Source organism: Melitaea cinxia, chromosome 16 (assembly GCF_905220565.1).
Source record: "Melitaea cinxia chromosome 16, ilMelCinx1.1, whole genome shotgun sequence".
Taxonomy (NCBI): Eukaryota; Metazoa; Arthropoda; class Insecta; order Lepidoptera; family Nymphalidae; genus Melitaea; species Melitaea cinxia.
The window spans coordinates 6,772,576-6,785,573 of NC_059409.1; the positions used below are offsets into that span (position 1 = coordinate 6,772,576).

The 12,998-nt window shown below is 35.4% G+C and overlaps 1 protein-coding gene across 1 annotated transcript in view; it reads left to right on the forward strand.

Annotated features, from left to right (window-relative positions):
* LOC123661238 overlaps window positions 1-12,998 on the forward strand; it is a 104,685-nt gene that overhangs the window by 54,260 nt on the left and 37,427 nt on the right. Inside the window, exon 7 of the mRNA XM_045596224.1 lies at window positions 12,212-12,223. Coding sequence (XP_045452180.1) covers window positions 12,212-12,223 — 12 coding nt within the window. The remainder of the gene's footprint in view (window positions 1-12,211; window positions 12,224-12,998) is intronic.

Below are 12,998 nucleotides of genomic sequence, written 5' to 3' on the forward strand. Positions count from 1 at the left end.
GGTTTGGCATTGATCATAAAATTCCTGAGGGAATTTATTACCCTGTGTAGCTAGAGAGAGGTCATTGTACAAAGTTTTATCTCGTTGATCTGAAAAATTATTAATTAGTGCTGATCTTATTCCAGTCCAAGTTTCAGGGATGCCCTTAGAATTAATAGTTTACGAAGGACCCTGTTATTTTATTTAATATACCATTTAAGAGACATAAATCGTTTAATATAATAATATAAAATTAAGTCACTACCTGGCTCGGCATTCGCATATTGTAAATCTTTTTGGTCACATAATTATATTTACGAACCTAGTTTATATATTAGGGTTACCATTGAAATCTGGCACCAGGCGTAAGGTCTTAAAAATAACTTTGGTATCATATGACATATTTGAATTATATAAAGTATTAAAATTAAAATCGAATTCACTATATGTATTTCTATAACTATCAAAAATATAATGGTCAGCCTGACGCGATACAGGTTCCCGGGGACAAAGCTTTTCGTGATAAAAAAATCTTGGGGTTAAAACAACTTAGGATAAAAAGTAGCAACTCTAAAAAGATTCAAGTGTACTCACATATGTTTCATCTCTGGCTCTTGTCGTGAATCGATGCCTGGATTCTTCGTTCAACCTGGCAGCTTCGTAGATTCCAGAATCTCTCGTATAATACTCGTAGTAATACTCGTAGCGTGACTTGACAGCCTCCCGGGCGGCACACGAACGCGAATATCGATATGATCAAAATCTAATGCTTGCGAACTGGCCCGCGAGTATTCTACAGAGTGCGTATAAAACCTCCTTTAATTTGGGTAATTTCTTACGAATTTGTTGTTTGCCTGATGCGGACTTCTTATGAAATTGGTGTTTGCCTGATGCAGATAATCGATCTCTACTTCTGCCTATATATACTCAAAATAATCTTAATAAACTTAATGTTAAATCGACTTTCGTCGGGTTTGGTTTCCCTCATGACCTTCCCTCACATGTCATCTCTCAATCAACCATAGACTGTACCATACATAGTATTTGACTTCATAGTGTAGGTTTTATTATGATATTTAAGTACTTAGCGATATTTTTAAGAGGTCGTGATTATTATTTACTAAACCACAATCGGGGTAGAAAGCATGTCAGCTTCAATAGTTTCTTTTAAACGAAAATATTTTGATTCCGCCGTCCTGATAGTCGGTAAATGATCGACAGGCTTATTGATCACTTTGATGTTTATCAGCATGTTTAACTGAACTTAGAACTATTTTTTTTTATGATATACATTTTATTTACTTCCATTTAATTCGCATTTTGTATTGATAACAAATAGAGTTGTCCTAATGATTGAGTTACGGTTATGCATTTCACCAAGTAATGTTGTATCATAAAATTTATGCAATTAATATTCAATAATGCAGTTTAGGTTTGCTAAATACCCATAGCATACAAGGCAGCGACTGTTCGCAACAATCTATGCTTGTTTTATCCAACTTGTTTATTGAAATTGTCCAGAATAAAAAATGGGACTTTCCAGTCGTTAAATACAAATATAAAAATAAAAAAGACAACTATTAGTCAAAGGAAACCTTAATACGCCGAGTACGTGTACAATACTTTGCATTTTTTACTTTTAGGGAAGTTGAGCTTATACTGTTAGCTTTAAAGCTCGTTATTTCCTTCTAAATCGTATTTGACCATGTCTCGCTTTGATGACTATGTTCATGCCAAAAATACCAGACTTTTTTTAGTCTTTTTAGTTGAATATAATTAATTATTGTTGAACTATATTCAATTTTGTATACAATGCGACGCAGTAGTGTTATAGTAGGATACACATATTATAATACAGTTAATCTTGGCGGCAGCGACTAATTTCCTTTGTGTCTTCTGCATTCTTTGTGACATCAGCGAAATTATCCGTACTGTTTTGACACTAGTGAAAATCGTAATTGCAAGTAAATTAATGAATACATAAATGGTATTAAAATTCCATCAAAAACCAAACCATTAATGATGAATACAACTTAATTGGGTGCATCGAACACTTACTTCAAATCGATCAGCACTAAAGTATAAAGAAGGAAAAATAACTTTTAAAAAAATCGTTAATCGAATTTTCGTGAACACGAGTAGTCAGAAATTTTATGGTAAAGGTTTAAAAAGAGAGAATCAATTAATTCCGATTTTGTTGAGGGTCATGGTCGAAAATCCTATATAATATAGTAAATATAGTATAAATGTCTATATAGTAATATTGTTGGGTACAGTGGACCTATACATGCCTGATAACTGAGGCCGAAAAGACTTTTATTACTTTTATATATAAGTAAGGTCTAGAGGAGCTTGAGATTTTACTCTATTTTATCTGTCATTCGAAAGACTAAAAGTCCGATATCTATTAGGGGCTGTAAAACAATTATGATTTTAATGTATTGATATTTTGCTATGTGATTACGGTAGTATAGAATATAGCTACCTCCTCTCTTCCCGTAAGTGTCGAAGTTGTTACTAAAGGATAATACAGTTTCACTAGCACCTTGGAACTTTTAAAGCCGACAGATGGCGAGATAACCATCCGACTGCTAGCTTTCAAAGACACAGGCCAAAGACGGGCAGCACCGTATTCGGTGCGATAAAAACAGCCCTACTGTCACCAACCTGCCTGCCCGACGTGGTAACTATGGTCAAAACACATAATGGCGTGAACTCATGTGTGTGAACCAGCGTGGTGACGATGGGCAAGACAAACGAGTACGCGCCAAAAATTTCGGCCAAAAAAAGATTTGAGAAGAGGTCGAGTAATTTTATGGACATCCGTACTCGTCAAGAGAATGCAAGCCTGAGACTTGGGACACCAAAGATGAACATGCACCTTTGTTGCACAATTTTTCGTAGAAAATCCTGAATATCCTGAATTACTGATGATTTTATTTTTTGGTTTAAGCAAACCGAGAGCGCCGTCATGGTCAGTCGAAGACACAGGTTCGATCCCCGCTGGAACGGTCAATTTTTGATATGATATTCAAAAATGTTTAGAATTCCTAATGTGTGGGTGTCACAAAAATAAAATCGTACATGCTCATTACAAATAAAAATAAATTTTTATGTGCTACTTTTAATATATTATCTTTAAATTTAACTTATTTTCGTAAATCAATCAAACTATTATTCATTTGCTCAAGTTTACAATAATTTCGTTAGACGATAATTTCTTTGCCATATCTCTCTGTCCAATTTCATTCAGCACACGTTTTTAATTTGTCCTTGTGTTCGCAGTGTAGAAATCTTCGGCGCCCAGCGTCTCACACGTAATCGTTTCTTGTAAACCCATATGAATAATTCCATTCCTATTATCTATGTACTGTTCTGTTCTTCCGATTGTACATTTATAAGGAAACTAGAGAGCTCTTTGGATTTTACTCCTTAAGAAACGATGTAAGGCGCGCTATAAAAAAATATAGGAATGAAATTAATAACGATTTGATTCATTTAATATTACATTAACATAGTAATCGTTCTAAAGAATTAAGCTCCAGTCCCATATCAGAGCTGACGCACACGGTTTCATCGGTTAAAATGCTATTTTAAGTTATTGTACATTTGTAATTATTATACATTGTAAATTATTTGACAAAAGATTGAATAATACAAAAAACTATAGTATACATATATAATGCTAATAGTAAAACACACATAAAAAATGTTAAGATTCTTTTTTATTTCATGTAATGATTTAACAAGAAAGAAACTCGATAATCGATAAAATATTTTGCCAAATCTCCCAGAATAGTGTTCGAAAAAAATAACGTAGTTAAATGGTGACTGAACTTTTGAGTGTCATCCTGGCGGCCGACCCAGTTTTCTTCTAACAATGGCCAGACAATGCCTGTATTGGCTCTTGTCTGCCATATTCCTTGCCTTCAATTTCGAGGAACTTAAATTTCTGATATCTTGTTTAATATCCATAACTTTGCTTCCCAACTATTGTTTCACGGTAACAAAAACTATAGATCTGTTTTCTCGATACTGCAACTTTTTCATATAAAACACTGAATTTTATCTCCTATGTACCCTTGAAACTTCTCTTCAAACATCTTTTTTATTCACATTTTGCGTCATATTTTTATGGAAAAAAGAACTTTACTTATGTAGTATTTGAAATAATATTTCCATTTTTTTTTTTTACTATAATATGATACGTCAACAATTTTAATGTGATTCAGAAGCGAAAAATTGCAATCATAGTATATCAATTTCAATGAACCTAATTTTCTCTTAAAAACACACAAAATAAATAAATAAATTCGATACTAGGATAATAATGTAAGTCCTATCCTATGGTAGCCCTCTAAATTTGTCTTTGAGTACTTGGGCGTACTATATGTCCATTCTGCATTCCGAATCGAATCCAATCCAAGCCTGACAAGCTTAACTGCAAGTAAATGTCTTTTTCAACTTTGACAGCAGCTATATGTGGTGCACATGCACTATATGAACGCATTACATTTGAATAGAGATTTATGTTAAGCTATAATAAAGGAGTCTGCCTCTTATGATAGAACATACATTTATCTATAAAAATGATGTTCTGCACTGAGAATTATCGCTCACATTGTTGAAAAAAATTGCTCGCCTGCTATCTTAAATTCACCTACCTCCGAGAATGTACAATTTCGACGTTTCGCTTTACTTTGTACGTAAGCGGCAATCCTGGAGCATAGAATATTTATTTCTCATCTCGATTCCGGCTATCAAATCGTAAGGGGTCTAAAAAATATTTCCCGTGACATTTACTCGCATTGTAAATGTATAAACCGAGTTATTTCGCGGACGTACTCTTCTTATTTAATATCAAGTTTTTATTTGAGACATTTATCCTTTGATTTTAATATTATATTTTACTTCGGTTCTATGAATTATTGTGTGATTATTTTAGTAAGTGATCTCTTCCGATTTACAGTCTTACAATGTATGAAAACTAACATTTTCTGAAATAAGCGCGTTAAGCAAACAAACTTTGTTATTTTTATATTATTGTTAATACTCTAATTTAAAAAATAATTTTACTAATACTATTTTTAACGGCAAGTATATACATGGAGTTTTATTACATTAAAACATAACCAGGCTATTATTAAAATAAGACAAAATCAAACCAATTCCATTTTAACATCTTAATTCAGCAATCAAGTTAAAACGAGAGACTTTTTGAGAGAAGATCATTATACAGTCGTCGCAGTGAGACAGTAAGCTTCAATACTAGTTAAACAAAAATTTGAATATTATAAATATATTTGCATATGTGTTTGTTCTCAAACAATAATTGTGTTTGCAGGCAAAAGAAAAAACCGACTTCAATTATATCGATAAGCAACGTAGGTAGACGAAAAACTATGACCACATGATAAACATCGGCCTTCGATTACATTAAAAATTATCAAAATCGGTACACCCAGTAAGAAGTTATGGGGATTTTCGAGTTTCTCTCGATATCTCTAGGATCCCATCATCAGATCCTGGTTTCCTTATCATGGTACCACACTAGGGATATCTCCTTTCCAACTAAAAAATAATTATCAAAATCGGTTCATAAGCGATGAAGTTATCCCCCGAACATTTAAAATAATAATAATATATACGGTCGAATTGAGTAACCTCCTCCTTTTCTGAAACAGGTTAAAAAAGACAATTTTCAACAAGTTTAATAGTTCGACAAGTTTAGTACGATACACATTATCAAGGATAACTCAAAAACTACTTGTCAGAACTCCTCCTGTTTTCGAAGTCGGTTACAAGATATACAGTATAAATACGAGTTTTCTGACAATGTTATAGCAAACAAAAAAAATATATAATGACATTTATATTAAAGTCATTTCATACCTATTGATTATCACGGACACTTTATTTTTTTATATATTTTACATTATGTAATTTAATAACTGGTATTCTTCAACGCTCGGTCAATATATTTTTCTTCGCATTAATTCAATATTTTAAAAAAAATATTCATTTTACTTCTCGATATAATATTTTTTATGAAAGCACGATGAAAATACTTTAGCACAAAATTCACTTATCGCTGGGTGACAAAGGAAAACGTCACTTCAATGTTCCTGAGCAATTTCGCATACGAGAATTTCATTTTTAATAATTCACCGTGGCGTCACGTCACTTCCTCTGAGCGACGCCGACACTTACAGCTTAAAAGTTTTATATCGTTTAAATAAATTTTAAATAATTAGATATTGTATACACATATCATAAACGAAACATATCTTCACTTTCTTTTGGAATTGAAAGATAATTGTGTTTGCTCGCAAACGAAAAAAAAACCGACTTCAATTACATCGACGAGTAATACAACGTAGATCGACAAAAAAATAGTCAAGTCACTGCGCGTTAGCAAAGATTACTCAAAAAGTAGTTATCAGAACTCAATAAAATTTATATGTGACCACGTGATAAACATCAGCTTTCGATTAAATTAAAAATTATTAAAATCGGTACAACCAGTAAAAAGTTATTGCGGATTTTCAAGAAGTTCCCTCGATTTCTCTGGGATCCCATCATCAGATCCTAGTTTCCTCATCATGGTACTAAACTAAGGATATCTTCTTTCCAACAAAAAAAGAACTATCAAAATCGGTACACCCAGTAAAAAGTTATTGCGGATTTTCAAGAATTTCCATCAATTTCTCTGGGATCCCATCATCAGATCCTGGTTTCCTTATCATGATACTAAACTAGGAATATCTCCTTTCCAACATAAAAAGAATTATCAAAATCGGTACATTCAGTAGAAAGTTATGCGGTATAATACAACGTAGCTCGACGAAAAAAGCGTCAAGTAAAAACGCATTATTAGATATAGCTCGAAAAGTAGTTGTTAGATCTCAAATAAATTTAAATGGGACCAATTGGCACACACCACCTTTCGATTAAAAGAAAATTTGTCGAAATCGCTCCACCCAGTAAAAAGTTCTGATGTAACATACATAAAAAAAAAAAAAAAAAATACAGTCGAATTGAGAACCTCCTCCTTTTTTGAAAGTCGGTTAAAAATTACAGTGTTCCTGTTTTTCTGGCAGATGTATAGCTTACTTACTTACTTAGACCCGTGCAATGCTGTGTGACTACGGCAGTCTAGAATTTAGCCAACCTCTCACTTCCCGTGGGTGTCGTTAGAGGCAACTAAGGGATAACAAAGTTCCGCTACCACCTTGGACCTATTGAAGGCAATATACTATCCTACGGCTGGCTTTTTAAATACACAGACCGAAGATGGGCAGCAGCATCTTCGGTGTGATAAAGCTAGCCCTGCAGTCACTACTGCGTCCTATTTGTATAAGTAAATTGTAATCACAGTAATCACAGTGTAATGTAATGAAAATACTCTTATAGTAAGTAGTAATCCGTAAAAATAGAATTAAGTATATATAAAAATAAAAAATAATAAAAAACAGAAAAACGGATAAAAAGATATCCTAAATAAAAAACTTACTAATAATAACATAGGTTAAGTATATATTGTAAGTAGGTCAAGTAGGTCATAAGTGTACATAAAAATTTGAAATACTCTTAATATTCATAATTAATAATATTCTTTATTGCACACCATTAAAAGATACAAACAAAAGTAGTACAATTAGAGGAAGATGTACAAGGCGGTCTTATTGCTAAAAGAGCGATTTCTTCCAGATAACCTTTGGGTATAGGACAGGGCATAGAAAAGCGGTTAGGAAGTGTACAAATGATTGTTATAGAAATTAGAACAAATTACAATAGAATATAGAATCATACATATATACATACACACATACATACATATGCATACATACTTACATACACTCACATATACACACATACATATACGAGTATATACATAAATATAAACAATTCATACATATTTATATCATCCAAAGGTGAAAAAACAATCATGGCGAATTTAGCGACAAATAGTGAGCCTTAAGATACTTTTTGAAGCTAAAGAATGATAGAGCTTGTCTTATAGAGAGAGGAAGAGAATTCCAGAGCTTAACAGTTGAGAAGGAGTTGGCGTAGAACGAAGAAGTGTGATGTGGAATCTTAAGAACCGGATTTGAGTTAGATCGAAGAGACCGATCAGGGGTATCGCAAAGAAACGCAAAGCGTTCTTTGAGGTAGAGAGGTGTGTCACGATGGAACAATATACAATATAACAATTAGAGGATATTAGTGTTCCTGCGAAAACAGATTGAGAGCCACTTGAGTTGCTTACGAAAGTTAGAGACATGGTCATATTTGCGGAAACCAAATATGAACCGTATGCAAAGATTCTGGAGGCGCTCAAGCTTATTCAATTGCTGCTCATTGAGTCATGTTGATGATGAGTTTCCAGCAGGTAGGAAAAGTATTGGAAGTTAAGGATTCATTAAAAATGAGGGTTAGAACAGGTAGAACAGAATCTATAATAGGGATGATCATGTTCAAACTGATGGAGTCAGAACCCCCCGCGTTTGAACTTACAGCTGAAATGCTCGCCTTGACATCACATACGGATAATTGAGAGAAGGTAAAATTTGTAGAAGGTAGAGGAGTATTAGCCTTTGTCATATCGTCTAAAGTGACAGTAGATGAAAAGTATTTACTGAGATTATTAACATCAACGGAATTTGAAGCAATTTGTTGTTTGATTTTGTCAACTCCGAGTGACTTGAGGAATTTCCAGACTTTCGCAAGTTCAGATTCCTCCATCACAGACTTGTGAATGTGGCGTGGTTGCGCATCCCTACACACCTTGTTCAGCGATTTTGATATTTTTTATATTTCTCCCTATTCGACGGGCTTGGATCTAATTTATACCGTGTTCTACTGTATTTCAACTGCTGTAGTATTCTGATTTCCGTAGTTAGCCAAGGTTGAATAGGAGCATGTTTGTCAAATAACTGGATCAGCTGAGAATTAAAAATATGTAGTTTATCATTCACCCCTGACGCAATAAATACGTCAGACCTTAGAGAGTCTTATTTAGCGGCATCTTTACGTAAGCGATCAAAATCAATGCCACCAAAAATGCGCTGCAGAAGAATTTTGACTTAGCTTTTGGCGGTCGGACTTTATAGGAAAGGAATATGAGATCATGGTAAGAAAACTCGACGGCTGTGCACTGACTATGCTTTTCAACGTGGTCAAGGGAGGAGACAAATATTAAATCAAGGAGAGTGGGAGAACAGTTATCCTTTAATTTTAATTTTATTAGAACTATATAATATAGAAACGAGAAAATAAGTGTACACATATTGTAGATAGCAAGTAAGTGTATATAGAAACATAGATCATAATAATAATAATGACAATAATAATTAGGGTAAGGTGCACTATAATAAAAAAATACTAATATTTAAAAAAAACAGAAAAAAGTTTATCTATATCTTTTTCCATGTAAGATATCAATTAAGTTAGCGTAATTTTGGTCGGTGGACTCACGTCTGCAATAGGGACACTAAGTTAAGAATAATTGACAACAACATTAACAAGTAACGATTATTAACAAAAATAAAAATTGGAATAACAAAAGTACGGGCATTATAAGCCTGTGAATATATCTTTATATAAAAAAAAAACCGCCTGGCCAGCGTGGTGGCTCCTGAAGATCCTGGTGAGTTCGCGACAGGGCGCGAACTTAAAGTGGCCTATGTCCAGCAGTGGAGTGCAAAGGCTGAACTGACTGACGCAATGATGAATGGACTGATGCAATAGTAAATGCAATGCTTTAAAAAAGAGCTGTTTTAGAGGTCGACCATGGCTTCCTTGTGCAAATCTCTGATGACCCTAAATGAGAGCGTCACTATAATAACAAAATAGTACTGTGGTACTCTACTCAGAAGATGATGAGTTTATCGCTACATTTTAGTGGGTATTCTGACGTGTATTATACGCTCCATTAAAATCTATATCCTCGTCTTGAATCATAGGCAACAAAGATAATTATGTACATATATTTACACATATATAATACATGTTGAATACGTATTCTAAATTCAGCGGCTCTTAACCAAACCGTTTCAAGTCAATAAAAAAAAAATAGTAGAATACCATATTTCTTTTCGAACCGAAATAACATTTACTTGTGGGTTGTATTTTAATTACGTAGTATGTAAAGCAAAATAAATGAAATGATTGCATTTTTATGATTATATTGAAAATAATAAACTCAGATAAAAGTAAAAATTTACTAATTTTTCGAAACAATAAAGAAACTTGTTATGAAAATAAACGGTTCAATAACTATAGTCTAGTTTAACGCGAAACTCTTGCTCGCTTCAAGTTAATTTACGTGAGAAGATTTTAACACATTTATCGCACCAAGATAAGCACTTGAAATACCTACGAAGTTCAAAAGTTTAAGCTAAGCAGTTCTTAAACAGTAATAAATATAAATCATTATATAATTTAATCGTGAAAAAGTATAGCTCTAAGTATTTAAAAAGTCTTATGTAAAATATTTATAGATATTATATTAGCCAAGAGGCTCATTGGTGATAATAGTCTAGTCGCTACAAAGCTGAAAAGCTTGGATCATCGGCGTACGGTGGCCGCCTTGTCGGTTTTTTATCGAATACACTTCGGAGAGTGTGTGCAGGAACTCCACGACCTGATTCCTCCCTGCCCCTTCCACCTTCGAACAACCAGACGTTACCCCACCCATATATGGTTGACATACCCACTATACGTACTAAGCGATTCGCTAGTACATTCTTGATGCATACGGCTAAAGAATGGAACTCTCTACCAGCGTCTGTGTTTCCGGATAGCTACAATCTGGGTATCTTTAAGTCGCGAGCGAATAGGGTACTTCTAGGTAAGCCTGTTTCATCCTAGATCACATTCACACTTAACATCGGGTGAAATAGTGGTTAAACTCAAGCCTATCTAATTATAAAAAAAAGAAATAAAAAAGTCCCCTCTTATGACACCCACTGAAACAGAGGGGGTGGCTATTTTACTGCCGTAACCACACAGTACCGTAAATGCTATAAAAAATTCCTGCTCAAAATATGAAGCTGCCCGACTGGGGTAGTACCTTGACCTTACAGAAGATCACAGCTAAATAACACTGTTTTCAAGCAGTGTTGTGTTCCTGTTGGTGAGTAAGGTGACTAGAGCTCTCGGAGAGATGTCGTCCAAGACGTATCCGTCTACGGCGACCCTCTGTTAGCGCCTGGCGTGCGCTCTGAGATGACTAGCGAAGCCAAACTTTGTTTTAAACGTTCGGCAGCAAGAGAAACAGTACAATTGCCCGTCTTTATTGTATGTGTAATCGTAGGAGGGCTTAGGACGGGATTTCCGTTGTTCGCGCTTAGCATCTAGGTTTGCTAAGCGACTGGATTCAAAGATTGATATACTTGATTTGATGGTTCGTCTCCATTCTGTCCTATTCTGTGCCAGCTCCTCCCACGAGTCCACAGACATGCCGCAAGCCGATAAGTGGCGCTTATGGACGTCTTTATATCGGAGGTATTGACCTCCGGCTTTCCTCTTCCCACAACTAAGCTCCGAACAAAGCAATGCCTTTGGCAGTCTGGTATCGTCCATCTGAACTACATGTCCGCACCATCGAAGTTGGTTGATCATCAGTAAGCATTCAATACCTTCCATTCCCGCCTTACGCAACACCTCAGAGTTAGGTACTCGATCCTGCCATTTCACTCGGAGAATAGTACGCAAGCACTTCATATGAAAGCTGTCAAGTCGCTTAATATCACCTTTGTATGCACACCAGGTCTCAGCGGAGTACATTAGGATTGGAAGTATTATTGCCTTATATACTATTATTTTGGTTTTAAGCGTCAGGTCATGCGAATTCCATACCCTTGCATATAGTTTTCCAAATGCAGCCGCAGCTCTTGCTATACGCGAGGCGATTTCAGAATCTAAGCGATTATCGTTTTTGAGCAATGTTCCGAGGTATCTAAATGACGAGACTACGTCAAGTTCCCTTCCATTAAGGTGTATAGCGGACGGATCAGCAATCATACCTCGAGCTGGCTGTTTTAATATCTGCGTCTTAGACGCATTTACCGTTAATCCAAATATTTGACAAGATTTGTCCAGATCTTCCATATACTGCCTGAGGTTACTCATGCTATCAGCCATTAGACAGATATCATCGGCGTAAAGAATTTCCAGTACCGGACGCTGCTGAACTTTGCCTTTGGCTCTAAATCGAGACAAATTAAAGATCCCGCCATCAGTTCTTGTATTTATAACAATTTGACCGCTGCTACTCCGGAGCGCATCCTTCAGCACTGCAGCGAAATAGAGAGCAAAAAGTGTAGGTGCCATAACACAACCCTGTTTGACACCATTGGTCACCGGGAATTGATCAGAGAAGTAGCCTTCATGTACTACTCTGGCAAACATGCCATCGTGAAGATGTCGTATTATGTTAATAAACTTCTCTGGGCAACCCACTTTCTTAAGTACTATCCAGAGTGCAGCTCTCGGGACTCGATCAAACGCCCTTTCGAGGTCGACAAAGCACAGATACAGATCACGGTGTTGTTCCAGGCTTTTCTCTTGCAACTGTTTGACGACGAATATGGCATCAGATGTTCCCCTATTAGGCCGAAAACCACACTGACTCTCCGGTAGGGTTTGTTCAGCTATCTTACCTAGGCGTTTATTTATGATGTGGGAGAGAATTTTACCTGCCACATTTAGGAGTGATATGCCTCTATAGGAATCACAAACAGACAAGTCACCTTTACCCTTATATAGCTTACATATTGAAGCGTCCTTCCACGGTTGAGGTACTGTCTCCGTTTCCCAAACTTTAAGGATGAGTTCGAATAGCCGGTTTTGTACCTTTGGACCTGCATATTTGTACACTTCCGCGGGGATACCATCTGAACCAGGTGTTTTATGATTTTTCAAGCGTGAAATCGCTTTACAGAACTCGTCATAAGATGGTGACTGGTCTAAATCCGATACTGTGGGAAGATCCTCGAGCTCCTCAATATACCTCA